Raw genomic sequence first — 17,787 nt, 5'->3', positions numbered from 1 at the left:
AAAATATAAAAGAGACCTAAGGGGCAACTTTTTCATGCAGAGGGTGGTATGTGTATGGAATGAGCTGCCAGAGGATGCGGTGGAGGCTGGTACAATTGCAACATTTAAGAGGCATTTGGATGGGTATGTGAATAGGAAGGGTTTGGAGGGATATGGGCCGGGTGCTGGCAGGTGGGACTAGATTGGTTAGGATATCTGGTTGGCATCGACAGGTTGGACTGAAGGGTCTGTTTCCATGCTGTACATCTCTATGACTCTAATATATGTTAATTGGCAATACACCTCCGCATACATTCAGCCTGAAATGCTTGAGTTGAATCCAGAAGTTGGCAGGTTAGAGCTGGCTCCGTGATGCATTGATACTTTTCCCAGTTTTGGCAAAATGTTTCTCTATTCCAAAACAATAAAATTTTATAACATAGTGAATCTGTAAGTCATCCGAGAAGTGAGTGACTTGATCTGGAATTATTTTTAAAAAATGGAAAATGTTGCATAATCTTACTTAAAAATCATAGATAGATAATAGGGGCCAGTATAAGCAATTCAGCTCTTCAAGCCTGATCTACCATTCATTATGATCAAGACTAAACATCTAATTCAGTTGTCTTTTCCTGCAATTCCCTCATTTAGTTTGATCCCTTTACCCTAAATGATATATCCACGTCCTTTTTGAAATCATACAATGCTTTGGCCATGACTGCTTTCTGTGGAAAACTAATATTCTTAACTGCTAAAAGAATCTTCCTCATCGCAGTCCTAATTGATTTACCCCTATCTTTAGACTATGGCCCCTAGTTCTGGACTCCGCCACCATTGGGAACATCCTTTCTGCATCTACCCTGTTTCATCTGGCTGGAATATTTTAGGTGTCTGTGAGATCCCCTCATTCTTCTGAATTCCAGAACATATAATCCTAACTAATTCAACCTCTTCTCATATGTCAGTCCTCTTAATCAATCTGGTAAGCCTTCTTTGTACTCCCACATTAGCCAGAACATCCTTACTCAGATAAGAAGACCAAAACTGCACACAGTACTCCAGGTGTGGTCTTACTGATGCTCTGTACATTTGTAGCAAGACATGCCTGCTTTTTCACTTGAATATTCTCGCTATGAAGGCCAAAATACCATTTGCCTTCTTTATTGCCTGTTGTACCTGCATGCTTACTTTCAGTGACTTTTGCATGAGGATACCTAGGTGTCTTTGCACCTTCCTCTTTTCCAATCTACTGCCATTTTGATAATAATCTGCCTGCCTATTTTTGCTATTAAAGTGGACAACCTCACATTATCCACATCATATTGCATCAGCAATGTATTTGACAACTTACTTAACTTGTCCCAATCACACTAGAGGTTCACGGTATCCTGCCAACCAGCTTTGTGTTTATCTGCAAGCACAGAGATATGACATGTAGTTTCCTCGTCAAAAGCATTCACATATATTGTGAATAGCTGGGATCCCAGTACTAACCCCTGCTGTACCTCAAAGGTGACTGCCTACCACTCGGAAAAAAGATCTGTTTATTCTGACTCTTCATTTCCTGTCTGTCAACCAGCTTTCTATTCATCTCATTTTAAACTTTAATCTCTTAAACAGAACTTTGTTGAAAGCCTTTTGCAAGTTAAAATAAACCATATCTACTGGCTCCCCTGACAACTCTACTGGTTAAATCTTTGAAGAATTCCATTGGATTTGTCAAGCTTGATTTCCCTTTTGTAAATCCATGCTGCCTCTGTCCGATCCTGTTATTGTTTTCAAAGTGGCGTGCTACTAAGTCTTTTATAATGGATTCTGGCTTCTTCCCCACTATTAATATCACACAAACTAGTTTATAATTCCCTGTTTTCTTTCTACCTCTTTGTTGAAGTAGCTATCTTCCAATCCATAGGATGCAGGGGTCACAGTGCAAGGACAGGGGCTAGGCTATTTTGGACTGAGATGAGGAGAATTATTTTTCACCCAGAGTGTGGTGACTCCGCCACAGTGTAATTCTCTACCACTGAAGTCAGTTGAGGCTGAAAAATGGGATGTTTTCAAGAAGAAGTTAGATATAGTTCTTGGGATAAAGGGAATCAAACATATGGACAGAAAGCAGCCAACTGAGACAAAAATAGAATGACGGAAGAGCTCAGCAGGTCTCCCAGCATCTGTGGAGAGAAATCAGAGTTAAAGTTTCTGGTCGAGTAACCCTTCTTCAGTTCAGAACTGAGAAAAGGTCACTCGACCTGAAATGTTAACTCTGATTTCTCTCCACAGATGCTGCCAGTCCTGCTGAGCTTTTCCAGCGATTTCTGTTTTTCTGTCTGATTTACGGCATCTGCAGTTCTTTCGTTTTTTATTTAAGCAGCCTACTTAGTTGCATGATTAGATACGAACATATTGAATGGTGGAACAGGCTCAAAGATCTGAAAGGCAACTCCTGGGGCTATTCTCTATGCTTTCTATGTTTCACAGCATTGTTACTGATTTGGTTTTCCCAATATATATGCAATTTAAAGTCACCCATTATTAAAGACATACATCAATAGTAGCTGTTTACATGTGCTGTTTGAACAGTTACCATTGTCTTTCCACCTCAGATATCTTATTTCTTTTCATTGAAACAAATTAATCTTTGAAATTAATAATTTCACAGTGAAAGCATTCATATCATAAGGGAATATTCTGATGCTGTTAATGTTTTGAAATGTTTAATGGAAATTTAAATTAACTCTGAGTTTTTTCAATGTCTTTTTACTAGGAGACCTATTTGAAAATTATTGCAGAAATGATGATTGGGTTACTGCTGGAAGGTTTCTGTATGCAATAACCATTATTTTGACATTTCCAATTGAATGCTTTGTTACACGTGAGGTAAGTTATCTTTCAGTAAATATAATTATACAAGTTAATTGGGCATGTTTCTAATTTTACTGTGCACCATCTATAGATAGACATTTCCAGATTAACTTTGTAATGTGCTAGTTTTCTATTATCTCATAATAATGAGGAGCAGATTTTGATTTATAGTCATAGGGTAGAAAATAGGTATGAGCCTTTGCAATACAAAATGTAATTATATTTTTACTCAATGTAGAACTGCACATAATTGTCATTCTGCTGTCCTCAAAACATCTAGTTTTGTTAATGGCATTTTGTATATTTATAGTGAATCCATAATTTTGCAACACTAAAACTCTAGAATTCAATTAACATAAACTGCTTGAATTACAAGACCATATACTTTCATTATCACAACATCACCTGACTCCATTTGTTCATTAATATCAAAACCTTCAAGTATGGTTTTTATCTTTTGACTTGACTATTCTTAACTTGAATGTTCCATTCGCTGCTCACTGCTGTGCTTGATGATATACATTGGCTGCTTATATTTTAAAATTAAGATTGAACTGATTGACATTGCCATTTCAGAGGTAATTAAGAGTTAACCACATTGCGGTGGAGCTGAAGTCACATGTAGGCCTGACCAACTGAGGATGGCAGATTTTCTTCCCTAAAGGACATAGAGTCATAGAGAAGTACAGCATGGAAACAGACCCTTTGGTCCAACCCATCCATGCTGACCAGATATCCCAACCCAATCTAGTCCCACCTGCCAGCACCCGGCCCATATACATTCAAACCCTTCCTATTCATATAACCATCCAAATGCCTCTTAAATGTTGCAATTGTACCAGCCTCCACCACTTCCTCTGGCAGCTCATTCCATACACGTACAACCAGGTGAATCTTTACAACAATAAATAATTATTACCTGGTTGCCATGAGAGAAGCTTGTCTCTCCAGATTGATTGAATTCAAATTTCACCAGCTGCCATGGTGGGATTTCAACCAATGTCCTCAGAACATGAGCCGAGGCCTCTGATTACCAGTCCAGTGATGTGACCGCTACGTTACATCAATGCTTCCCTTTAGTAACTCTGCTCACTGATGTTCTGTTTGGGTTACACCATGGTCATATGGTTCCAGATCGAATTACAACCTTGTCAAATTTGGACAAATAAAGCTAAACTCAAAAAGGAAAATGAGAATGACTGTACTTGATATCAAGTTGCAATTAGTAGAGTCTGACACGAAAAAGAGTTTTAATCAGCAATCTGGAGGAAACTTTTGCACTGTTTGGAATCACATTCAGCACAAATTAAGTTGGCTATGATTATTGGAGGCCAACTTCTAAGTCATAGAGTCATAGAGATGTACAGCAGAGAAACAGACCCTTCAGTCCAACTTGTCCACGCTGACCAGATATCCTAACCTCACCTAGTCCTATTTGTCAGCACTTGGCCCATTTCCCTCTAAACTCTTCCTAATCATATACCCATCCAGATGCCTTTTAAATATTGTGATTGTACCAGCCTCTGCCACTTTCTCTGGTAGCTCATTCCATACAAGCACCACCCTCTGCGTAAAAAAGTTACCCCTGAGGACCCTTTTAAATTTTTCCCCTCTCACCCTGAACCTATACCCTCTAGTTCTGGACTCCCCCACTCCAGAAAAATACCTTGTCTATTTACCCTATCCATGTCCCTCATGATTTTCTAAAGCTCTATAAGGTCACCCCTCAGCCTCTGATGCTCCAGGGAAAACAGCCCCAGCCTATTCAGCCTCTTCAGATAGCTCAAATTCTCCAATTCTGGCAACATCCTTATAGATCTTTTCTGAAACCTTTCAAGTTTCACAACATCTTTCCGATAGGAGGAAGACCAGAATTGCACATGATATTCCAAAAGTGGCCTAAACAATGCCCTGTACAGCCACAACATGACCTCCCAACTCCTATACTCAATAGTCGGACCAATAAAGGAAAGCATACCAAAGCCTTCTTCACTATCTACCTGCAACTCCACTTTCAAGGAGCTATGAACCTGCAATCTCTTTTTTGCACACATTCTTCAGGGTAACCTCCCAGGTCCAAATATTTTCAGCTGCTTCATCCATGATTTTTCATAAACATAAAATCAGAAATTGTGATGTTTTCTGATGATTGCACAGTGCACAAAACCATTGCAATTTTACAGATACTGATGTCATCCGTGCTTGCATGTAGCAAGTCCTCAACATAAATCAAACTTGGGCTAAAAAAATGAATAGTAGTATTTGGCTCACACTAGTACCAGCCAACAACAATTTCCAATAAGGGAGAATCCAAATATTCCTCTTTCAACTTTAACAGTATAACCATTGCTCAATCCTCCATCAACAACTTCAAAGAGGTCCTTATTGACCAGAACTTTAGCTAAACTAGCCGTATAAATACTGCAAGAGCAGGAAAACCCACCTCCCGACTCTCCAAAATCTGTCCACCATCCTCAAGGCACAAGTCAGAAATTGATGAAATACTTTCTACTTGTCTGGATGAGTGCAGCTCCAAAAACTTGGAAGAAATCAAACATCAATAAAAACAAAACAGCCCACATTATTGGCACCCCTTACACTGTAGTAAACATTCACTCCCTTACCATAGACCATAAAACATATAATGTAGAACATAGAATGTAGAAAAGTACAGCATAGAACAGGCCCTACGGCCCATGATGTTGTGTCAAGCATTAATCCTAATCTAAAATAAAATAACCTAACATACACTCCCCTCAATTTACTGTTGTCCGTATGCAAGTCCAGCAGTTGCTTAGATGTCCCTAATGACTCTGCTTCCATCACTACTGCTGGCAACGCTCTCTGCATAAAGAACTTACCTCTGATGTCTCCTCTTATCTTCCTCCTAACACCTTAAAACTATGATGCCTTGTGGCAGACAGTCCTACTCTGAGGGAAAGTCTCTGGCTATTGACTCCATCCATGCCTGTCATTACCTTGTACACCTCGATCAGGTCACCTCACTTCCTCCTTCTCTCCAGAGAGAAAGGTCCAAGCTCAGTCAACCTCTCTTCATAAGACAAGCTGTCCAGTCCAGGCAGCATCCTGGAAAACATCCTTTGCTCCCTCCCCAAAGCCTCCGCATCTTTCTTATAATAGGGCAACCAGAACTGGACACAATATTCCAAGTATGGTCTCACCAGAGTTTTGTAGAGTTGCAGCAAAACTTCACGGCTCTTAAACTTGATCCCCCTGTTAATGAAAGGCAAAACACCATATGCTTTCTTAACAACCCTATCCACTTGGGTGGCAACTTTGAGGAATCTATGCACTTGAACACCAAGTTCCTCCACACTGCCAAGAATCCTGTCTTTAATCCTATATTCAGCATTCAAGTTCAATCTTCCAAAAATGCATCATTTCACATTTATCCAGGTTGAACTCCATCTGCCATTTCTCAGCCCAGCTTTGCATACTGTCAATGTCATGTTGCAGCATGTAATAGCCCTTGATACGATCAATGGCACCTCCAACCTTTGTGTCATAGGCAAAGTTACTAACGCACCCCTCAACCAAGTCACTTATAAAAACTACAAACAGCAGATGCTCAAGAACAGAGCCCTGTGAGACACCACTCACCACAGGCCTCCAGACAGAATACTTTGCATCTACAACCACACTCTGCCTTCTGTCAGCCAACCAATTCTGAATCCAGAGAGCCAAATCACCCTGTATCCCTTACCTCCTGGCTTTATGAATGAGCCTACTGTGGGAACCATATCAAACGCATTGCTAAAGTCCATGCACACCACATACACTGCTCGACCTTCGGTAATCTGTCTCGTCACCTCCTCAAAGAACTCAATAAGATTAGCGAGGCATGACCTGCCCCTCACAAAGCCATGCTGACTGCCTATAATCATGCTATGCTTTTCAAATAGTCATAAATCCTATTCCTCAGAATTGTTTCCAAAACCTTGCTGACCATAAGATGTAAGACTGACTGGTCTGTAATTGCCAGGCATTTCCCTATTACCCTAGAAAAGAGGAACAATATTCACCTCCTTCCAATCCTCCGGCATGCGGAGTGAGGAAGCAAAGATCTTCACCAGCAACTTAGCATAATCATTTCTCACTTCCCGGAGCAACCTAGGATAAGTCTGGTCTGTCTCTGGGGACTTACTAATCTTAATGTTTGCCAAAATATCCAGCACATCAACTTGCTCAATCTTGATCTGTTCAAGCCTGTTTCCCTGCTCCTTAAAGTTGTCATTCACATCAAGGTCCCTTTCCTTATTGAAAACCAAAGCAAAAAACTCATTTAGGGCTTCCCCTATCTGCTCAGACTCCACACACAAGTTCCCAACATATCCCTGATCGGCCCTACCTTCTCCCTGATCATTCTCTTATTCCTCACGTAGGAGTAAAATGCCTTTGGGTTCTCGCTAATCCTTCCTGCCAAGCCTTTCTCGTGCCCCCTCCTGGCTCTCCTCAGTCCATTTTTGAGCTCCTTCCTAGCAAGCCTTAATCCTTTAAAGCTGTGCTAGATCCTTTCTTCCTCCACCATATGTAAGCTGCCTTCTTCCTTTTGACGAGAAGCTTCTCTGTTCTCATCATCCAAGGCTCCTTAATCTTACCCCTTCTTGCCTGTCTCAGAGGAACAAATTTGTGCATCACTCACAACAACTGCTCCTTAAACAGTCTCCACATGTCTGTCGTGCCCTTTCTGTGGAACAGATGCTCCCAATCTGCACTTCCTGTCTAATAGTGTCATAATTTCCTTTTCCCCAGTTAAATATCTTTCCATGGTAACTGCTCCTTTCCCTGTCCATGGCTATGGTAAATGCACTCTCTGATTAGCAATGCTACACCCCCTCCTTTTGTTCCCTTCTCCCTGTTCTTTAAAAATGTTCTAAACCCTTGAATATCTAGCAACCATTCCTGCCTCTGTGAAACCCACATCTCCATTGTGGCCACAACATCATAGTCCCAAGTACTGATCCATGCTCTAAGCTCATCACTCTTACTTCTGACACTCCTTACGTTAAAGCAGACACACGTTAACTGATCCCTTTGTTCCATCACATGAAAAACCTTCGATAGATTCACTATATCCTATCACTGCCTCATGTACAAAACCCTCCCAAACCAATTGAGCAAATCTCCCACCAGGACATTTGTGCCCCTCTAATTCAGGTGCAACCCATTCTTCATGTACAGGTCCCACCTTCCCCAGAAGGCATCCCAATGGTCTAAGTATCTGAAGCCCTCTCTCCTGTACCAGCTGTGCAGCCACTGACTTGCTGACTGTTCCTCAGCTCATTGTCTCGTGGCACCAGCAGCATACCTGAGAACATTATTCTACTTGTCCTGCTCTTTGGCTTCCAACCCAGCTCTCTGTAGTCACTTTTCAGATCCTCAGTCCCTTTCCTGGCCATGTCATTGGTGCCAATATGTGTACAATGACAGCAGTATATAGCATCTGCAAGATGCACTGCAAGAACGTGCTAAAGCTTCTTCAACAGCACTTTATAAACCCAGCATCTCTCCCACTGAGAAAAGCAAGGCGACATGGGAACACTATTATCTGTAAGTTCCAGTCCAAGCTATATACCTTCTTGATTTAAAATTAATCAGTGTTCCTTCACTGTTATTGGTTCAAAGTCCTGGAACTCCCTCCCTAAAAGGAATGTGCTTGTATCTACATCATGTGGACCTTAAAAGTTCAACAACCTTATCAGCACCTCCTGGAACAGATATTAATGGCCAATAAATACTAGCCTTGCAATCAATAATCACATTCCATAAATTAATAATTAAGAAAAACTAACATGGTTCAGTGCCATGTTTATGAAAAGAATGAAAATTATTTGATTGCATCATGAGTAAGCAGTCTTATTGCTTTCGTTCTTTGCTTCGATGTATGTAATGTTCGTTATACAACAGACCAAACTTGAGAATGAATGCACAACATTTAGATTGAGTGAGACAAAATCAGCATTTTACATGGGACGTAACAACAGAAATTCTAAACTCACTCTTGATTTACATTTTCTGTAGACATTTGCACTCCATATTCAGTTCCTGCTAATAAATGATTCACAATTATCTAATTGACTGTTTTTGTACAATAAATACACAATCACAACAACAAACAATTGTCAAAGGTCTAGTATGCTTATACAGGCAATAAATGTATCCCTCTCTCTTATTTTATATGATAATTTATGTGGCAGTTTATGTTATAATAACTGATCAGTTTACTGCTGCTTTTTTAGTTGTCTTTGTGGACACAGTCCTTGGTTCTCATTTGTGTTCTTCCTAATTTTCACCAGCAGTTCCCTTGGGGACACAAAGCATCTATCCAAAGTTTTAGCAATTGCATGTAAATAATGCAGTTGCGGTGGTTTCACACATCATCAGATCCGTTGTTTCACAGTTTAACCATTTAGTTGAGGTTTGGGGATTCAAAATATTTGTTTAAAAAGGACTTATAAAATAACTGAAATTAAATTCTTCCTTCACTTCATTTTTGATAGCTAAACATAAGAGACTTTGTGCCTGATTGGAATTTAACCCAAAGTATTGCACAATTTCTACAGTTCACTAAAAGCAAACTTTTACAATTTTACAATCAGACAGTGCATTTATAATGGAGATACAGATATTCAGAGCCTTATTATTTGAATTATTTTGTGGTTGTAAAGTATACTTGTCATTCTTCTGACCTGCAGATTCAGGATAGGGCTATACATCTTTGAATGTGTATCTATAATCAAAGAACTTAAATATAATGCTTTTAATTTTGTATAATATAAAATTTTATGATTGAAAATGATAAGTTAAGAATGATTAGCATAGCTGAAACGTCACTAAAGCTTCATTATAAGTTGCAGTGGAACTTAAACCATTTTAACCATTGAAGTGTTTTGGAGGATTCTGAAATATTAATTATTAAGATTAAATGAGATATTTTGGCTGCTGGAGAATCAGGTGAAGATAAGTTTTAAACATTTTTATCATTAGTTTGATGTAGCGTGATGTTTTTCTGCCTGAAAATGCATTTTAAAAACATATTATTGCAAGAATGGGAACACAAATGCTTTCATTTGTTTAGCAAGGGATCATAGAATTTTCTTTCATCTACAGGTTATTGGAAACTTATTTTTCGGGGGAACATTGTCAACAATTTTTCATTTCTTTGTTACCGTCTGCATTGTTGCTGCGGCTACAGGCATTTCATTAGCCTATGATTGTCTTGGAATAGTTTTGGAATTAAATGTGAGTAAGATTATTCTTATAATAAGAGGGGCGTTATTTTTTGCCATTCATTCTCTGGGTATAGATGTCATGGCTGAAAATGTGTTGCTGGAAAAGCGCAGCAGGTCAGGCAGCATCCAAGGAACAGGAGAATCGACGTTTCGGGCACAAGCCCTTCTTCAGGAACGTGCCCGAAACGTCGATTCTCCTGCTCCTTGGATGCTGCCTGACCTGCTGCGCTTTTCCAGCAACACATTTTCAGCTGGAATTGGATATACATGGGAGTATGAAAGAATTGCAGTTTTAAATTAGGTTTTTCTGACAAACCAGCAGCTTCATGGATGCTGTTACTGAACTCAGATTTTTATTAAACTGAATACAATTTGAACTAATTTTTTTGAATTATTGCTTTTTGTGAACTGAACGTATCTTTGTTTGCCACTTTAGTTCTTCTTCTGGACTTCTGTCCATTTCTGCCTCATACCTGGAGTTTTCCTTCTCAGAAGGGTTCCTCAGTTATAAGGACTGCCTGTCCTTTCTCTTTCAGCATTTATGCTAAGCAGCTGTGCCACTGGTCCATACAACCTAACGTCACACGTAATTCCTTTCCTGTGCACTCAGGTTTAAGAATTCCAATTTCTTTTTTTTTGTTCATTTCTTTCCTTGCTCACATCTCTTCCAGCATTTTCCTTCTCCAAGCCAGAAATTCATTTATTCAATCTGACTAGTTAGCCAATGGTTTCTAGCTGCCATTCCAATCAGGCCTTTCCTTCTGCTTCCAGCAACCCATCCTTTACTTATGGGCTCCTCACACACAGTTTTGGCCTCTCTACTGTCACACCATATCAGCCACCAGATCTCTCAATAGTTTGTAGAAGGGAACTCCAAGATTATGCAGATTGTAGCATTTCCTATCAATACCTTCAGCTAAGCCACTTCATTTACAACCATCTTTCCTCTAACAGTATGTTTAAATCCTTTGAACAGGATTCAGCTTTACCAGTGTAATGTAATAGCCCTCACTTAAGTCACAAGCTGACATTCTATGTGATTATGACCATGGTAAACTTAATCCAACTCAGCTTCTCAACTTCCCCACAACCATTGAAACGTGCCTCTCCTTTGTTACCTATGTGGCTGGGACTACCAGCATCAGACTCCATTCTTATTTATTCAGTCATAGCCAGAGAATCTCCTGCAATGACTTCTCTTCTCCCACAAAATTAAATTGAGCCCCCAAGCACCACAAAATTAAATTGAGCCCCCAAGCATCTCCTTTGATCCTTTCTTGTTTCTCATTTAAATACTGCCCCTTGGCAACAGCATCAGAAAACCTACTATTTTTCACACAAGTGTCAACCAACTCCACCTCACCCAACCCCTCCAATGACTATGATGTACTGCTTGACCAATATCCAGTGGGTGAGCTGTAATTTGCTCCAATTAACTACGAGGATGACTGAAACCAATGCTTATCATCTTAGAAATAACACTTCTGCCCCTCTTTCATGGTTATATCCGTGCTCCAGTGTCTTTGGAGAGGGAGCATGTGGTGCTCACTGGCATGATGTAAAGTCTTTGTGGACTGGTGGGCACCGCATGGTTTGGGGAGCATCATCACCCCAGATGATGTTATCTTAATTTAGGAAGTTTCTGTTTCAGTTAAGAAATTTTCCATTAAACCATTAATTTGTTATTTAATATAGTGCCTTAGCATGTTTAATTACATTTTTATTTTCTGCCTAAAAAGAGTAATGGAAACTTTAATTTCAGTTTAAAAGAGTATAGGGAGCTTTATTCAGTTTAAAAGAGTAGAAGCTTTACTCTCTATCTAATCCTATGCTCTACCTGTACCTGGAAATGTCTAATGGGGACAGTGCAACCAGAGCTTCACTGTATATCTAACACTATGCTGTCCCTGTCCTGGAAGTGTTTGATGGGGACAGTATCAAGGAAGTTTTACTTCAGTTTAGAAGAGTAGAGGAAGCTTTACTCTGTATCTGTCCTCATGCTTTCCCTGTCCTGGGGTGGAGCATTGATTGATGGGGACATTAAAGAGGGAGCTTCACACTATAACTAACGCTGTGTTGTCCCTGTTCTGGTGATAGTGTCAGGAAAGCTTTACTCTATGTTCAGTTTAAAAGAGTAGAAATAACACCTTGTGCTCAGTTTGCATTTTTCCTTGCTAACCTGCAGTGCAACTTTTAATGATAAACATATATATATATTCCAAGAATCTTTTATTCTCAATCCAAAATAGACTCGAATCTCCCAAGAAATAAGTAACCTTCCCATTCTTCCAGCAAAATGTACTACCTAACATTTCTGCATGGAACTTAATTTGTCAATTCTGCAAGTTTGTTAATGTCCTTGTAAAATTTGTTGTAGTCATTCCCAGTATGGACTCTCCTTCCACACCCACCAATTTGGTATCATCTGCAAATTTAGAATGTGTGTTTGTACATGTAAATAGATCCCATGTCCATGTAAATAGATCCCATGCCCATGGATCTCCTGGTTTTTGTGCCATCCCACAGGATAACACATGGGGGCAAGGGGGTAGAAAGTCATCTTGAACAAAACACTGAATGGTAAGTGAGCTGCTGTTTCGCAGTTCACCATCTGATTTCAATGGAAAACAAATTCAGATGGAATGCAAAATAATCTATCAATTCACAATTGGCCATTTAGTACTGCCATCCCAAAGTGAATTTAAATCTCCAAGAATATAATTGTTTAGTAAAAGGGAATGATAATGAAAAAGGAATGTAAATAAGAGAAAAGTGTAAATTACATGTTTACTCCACGTTTCAAGGACTTTGACAAAACAATGAAACAACTTTGTAAATGTCCTTCAATATTATTTTGTTTTCACAGGGTGTGGTAGCTGCTACTCCACTGGTTTTCATCATTCCAACAGCATGCTATCTAAAGCTCTCTGAGGAGTCATGGTATAATTGGGATAGTGTTCAGTCTTGTATAATCCTGATCACTGGTATATTGGTGATGATTGTAGGTTTTGTAATGGCTGTCACGTTTCCAAAAGAATGCAGTCATGGAAAAGAAATGTTTTACTGCATGCCTTCAAATTCAACTATATACAATATTACATTCCTTGTCAATGAGACAGCCAGTCAATCTCCTGCATTCACCACCAACATATTATAAAATATGTGAATCTGTACAGTGGTGTTGATTAATAATCTGTTGATTTCTGTTGCATTATAACAAATGTGCTGTTATTTTTCAAGTAAATGTAAAATTATGTCCTCTACTTTATGCTAATGTTTGCAATCTATTTATTTACTGTTGAATACTTTAATTTATTGTCAATATTTAAAACAAGTAAACACTAGCTTCCCCTTTTGTAAGTGAAGTAAATTGAACTCAGAGAACACTGACTAATCCGTAAATGTTTGAATAACCAAATGATACAACTTTTGATGCATCCATAAATAAAAATAATTAATGTACTTCACTATTAATTGGCTACATCAGTGACTGTGTAGACTTACTTAATTGAGTGATCCATAAAAAGAAGGCTCAACATTTGATCCCTGACTAGCATTGAACTACCTGATCTCAGCTCAGGCAGCAGGAGAATTGTTTCAATGAAATTTAATGTCCCAGCAGTAAGAAGAGGACCATCAACCATTCCTGCTTGCAAACTCCTGAAGTTTTAAAGTTTTGCCTTGCTGGTAATACACTTTTCTAACAAGTTAGCATTAACCAATAAAAAAAAGCATCATAAGAATGTGTATCTTTGATGTCATGTGTTGAATAATTCAATGAATTTTTGTGAAACTCTTTATGGTGAAGCAGTAAAATCATGATTTTATTATGATCAGTATTCTCTTGCTTCCTATTACTCTGCCTCATTACTTCACTCAATGTTTACAAAATGACAGAATTCAGGAATAATAACTTTTTCAAAGTGTTGCAGCATCATCTATAGCTTTTATTTACTTCTGTCCTGTCACAAGTATTCCCTTTTGCTCTTTGATCCTCTTTGCAATTTCATTGTGTCTGTACTAACTTGACACTCACTATTATCACTAGCATTTTTTATTTCTCAAGGAAAGATAATTGATCTGGAATGTTAACACTGCTGAGATGCTGCCAGATTTGCTGAGTTTTCCAGAATTCTAATTATGTTTTGCAACTGGAGAATCATGAAAAAGACAGCTGACTAATCCTTGGAAGGGGGGAGATTTCAGACATTAGGCTTCCAAATTACATATAAACCTAAAATTTGTTTAGACATTCATCTGCAATGACTAGAAAGAGCCTCACATCTAGCAGAGGACTAACAACTGGTTGCTTAGTTTAAAAAATATTATGGGAGCTTTGTACATGTGCAATCCATATTAATTTCTATCCTATCATTTACCTTAGGCTCCATTGTATAATTGTTCATGACATTTACCAGGCAGAATATACTTATGACCATTACGTGTCTGAACTGCAATTTTAATGAGTATTCAAAAACAGTAAAATGCAAATTTTAAGCAAAATTCTTGTGTGTTGTAAATCCAAAAGATTAAAGTCGATGTTTTAACAAGTATATTGTAATGTGTCAGGCCAATATGTTGCCATTTTACGCTTTTGATTTTGCAAATGTCCTTTACAAAGAAAGGTCATTGTGAAAGGTTGATTATGCCAGAAGATTTCATTGTGTCTGTACTAACTTGACACTCACTTGGTATATTGCCTCTTTTCTAACTGTGTCCAGGATATCATTGACTAGCTGCTAAAGGGGTAGGGTAAATGATCAGAGGTTATGATCCGGAATTAGAAAAGTCCTGTAATCAGTTTTAGCGATTTAGAAAAAAAAAGCTAGTACAGTAATAAGCTGATTGTAATTATTTGTGGGAGGAAACCGGAGCACCCGGAGGAAACCCACGCAGACACTGGGAGAATGTGCAAACTCCACACAGTCAGTCGCCTGAGGCAGGAATTGAACCCGGGTCTCTGGCACTGTGAGGCAGAAGTGCTAACCACTGTGCCACCGTGCCACCCACGCCCACTTACCTAGTGGTAGGTAAGACCTAGATGAGCAATTTGTACTTCAGAGAGCTGGAGTGTATCCTCACTCATGTTGTAAAGTAGGTTTTAAACGAATTTGGAAGGTGGGTGTTCACTAGAAAGTGGCATTAGAAAGACAAAGCAAAGTGCACAGATTAAAACAGAGTAAGTTACAGTGCAGTATTATGGTATCATATTAAGGGACAATTAAGGGAAGCTTTAACATAGACTTTGAGGACAAATTGGAAAATTACCACCCAATATATATTGTTCCAACAAGAGGAATGACCTACCAGAGATATAATTCCAGTGTTATATGTTGAAAAGAAGTTGCCTTGGGAGTTCTCAATATTGACTCTGGACCCCATGAAGTCTCATGGTATTAAGTTAGACATGGGCAAGGAAACTTTCTGGTCATTACCAGCTACCATGCCTCTTCCCTCTCAGTGGATGCATCAGTACTCTCCCACATTGACCACCAATTGAAAGCAGCACTGAGGATGGCAAGGGTACAAATTGTAGTCCATCACCCAGACAACAATGTCCATCACCAAGGTAAGCTCAGTTGCAGCATTACTGACAAAGCTGGATGAATCCTAAAAGGTCATAGCTGCTAGACTGGAGCTGCAGTGATTGAGGAGAGAACCACAAAAGGGAAAATCTCTACTTGACCTCATCCTCACCAATCTGCCTTAAGCACATAAATCTGACCATGGCAGGAGTGACACATGTACAGTACTTGTGGACATAAAGTACCAACTTCACCTTGAAAATACTGTCCATCATGTTGTGTGGCACTATTACTATGCTAAATGGGATAGATTTCAAACAGATCTAGTAACTCAAACTCAGGAGCCATGAGGAACTATGGGCCATTAGCAGCAACAGAATTGTACTTAACCACAATCTGTAATCACATGGCCTGGCATATCTCCTCACTTTACCATTATCATTAAGCTGGGCGACCATCCCTGGTTCAATAACGAGTGCAGGAGTGCATGCCAGGAGCAGAACCAGGCATACGTGAAAGTTAGGTGTCACCCTGGTTAAACTACAGCACAGGACTACCTGCATTCCAAACTACATTAGCACCATGCCATTGACAAAGCTAAGCAAACCCACAACAACTGATCAGACCTAAGCTTTGCAGTTCTGTCTTTTCCAGTCACGAACGGGAGTGGACAAATAAAAGCTCACTGAAGAAAGAGGCTTCGTAAATATCCCTATCCTCAGTACTAAGAAATCTCAGCTTATTAGCAGAAAACTCAATGCTAAAACATTCGCAAGCATCTTTAACCAGAAACTGCAAGTGGATGATACATCCAGGCCTCCTCCTTGGGTCTCCAGCATCACAAATGCCAGTGTTTACCTAATTTGTTTCACTCCATGTAAATGAAGAAATAATCGAAGTCACAGTCATTGTCTATCTGTTCAGGTGCTGATTTAAGTGATGAAATGGGAAGGTAGCTGTTGTATTTTGGAGAACTGACATGACCAGGGTATAATATTTGGAAGCACTGACACAGCGTAGCAATGCATTATGAGACAAAGAACTGAGGAAGCTGGAGAACTGAAACAAACAAAAATTGCTGGAGAAAGCCAGCAGGCCTGGCAGCATCTGTGGAAAGAAAAGTGAGTTAACAGCTCAAGTCTTGCAACCCTTCCACAGAACTTGGGAGTCATAACATTAACTCTATTTTCTCTCCACAGATGCCGACAGACCTGCTGAAATTCTCCAACAAGTTCTGTTATTCTATGGTAGAATGCATTGAGAATTGAGGGATCTCAAGTTAGGAAAATGGGGTTGGGGGTTGTGGGTGGGCATTTTGGTGTTGAAGATAAATAAGAATGGTGAATGATGCTGGTTAGAGCACCTTTGTGCTGAACTTCCATATCACAAACTGTTGATTTACCCACTACACCCACCCTCTGGATGTTCATGGAATGCCCTGCCAGTAGCAGTGGTGGACTCTCCCTCATTATGGGCATTTAAGCGGGCATTGGATAGGCATATGGAGGATAGTGGGCTAGTGCAGGTTAGGTGGGCTTGGATCGGCGCAACATCGAGGTCCGAAGGTCCTGTACTGCGCTGTATTCTATGTTCTATAATACAAATGAACCACGTCACAATGCTCCCCACGGCACTTTGTTTTGACAGTCTAAAACTGAAAATAATAAAGTTATAAAAGGCAATGCCGTGGTAGACATGAACAAAATATAATTAAAATAATAGGTAAACAGGAGTGAGAATTCAACCCACATTCTGTGCTTTAATATGAGCAACTGCAAGAAAACTGCACCCGATAATTACCTTAGAAGAGCAGATGCAGACTGTAGGATTAAAGGTTAGAATGAATTAGATGCACAGCAGCTGTTTTTTTGGCAGAATACCAGTAATCATAAAATGTTTCAAATGTAAGCGTTATTAACAGCTCATTTAACTTTCAGAACAGCCTCATACTTCTAAGTCATACACAAAATTTCTAAACCTCAGGTCATTGTTATAATACAGTGGGACCTTGGTTTCATGTAGGACCTTTTTCTGGGAGACAATAAAATAAAAATGAATGACATTTTATTGTCATTAAAAAATACTACATACAATCAGTGTAGAATGTAAAATGGATGAGATCAGTTCTATCACTGTTCAATTGACTTCATCAGGAAGTAAGACCAGGC

General features: G+C 39.3%; 1 protein-coding gene across 1 annotated transcript in view; it reads left to right on the top strand.

Annotated features, from left to right (window-relative positions):
* Positions 1–13,251, top strand: part of slc38a11 (solute carrier family 38 member 11) — an 85,835-nt gene extending 72,584 nt beyond the window's left edge. Inside the window, exons 10-12 of the mRNA XM_043694501.1 lie at positions 2,744–2,856; positions 9,973–10,104; positions 12,961–13,251. Coding sequence (XP_043550436.1) covers positions 2,744–2,856; positions 9,973–10,104; positions 12,961–13,251 — 536 coding nt within the window. The remainder of the gene's footprint in view (positions 1–2,743; positions 2,857–9,972; positions 10,105–12,960) is intronic.
* Positions 13,252–17,787: the final 4,536 nt, after the last annotated feature.

Source organism: Chiloscyllium plagiosum, chromosome 7 (assembly GCF_004010195.1).
Source record: "Chiloscyllium plagiosum isolate BGI_BamShark_2017 chromosome 7, ASM401019v2, whole genome shotgun sequence".
In the NCBI taxonomy this organism is placed as follows: domain Eukaryota; kingdom Metazoa; phylum Chordata; class Chondrichthyes; order Orectolobiformes; family Hemiscylliidae; genus Chiloscyllium; species Chiloscyllium plagiosum.
This window is presented reverse-complemented; position numbering and strand designations above follow the sequence as displayed.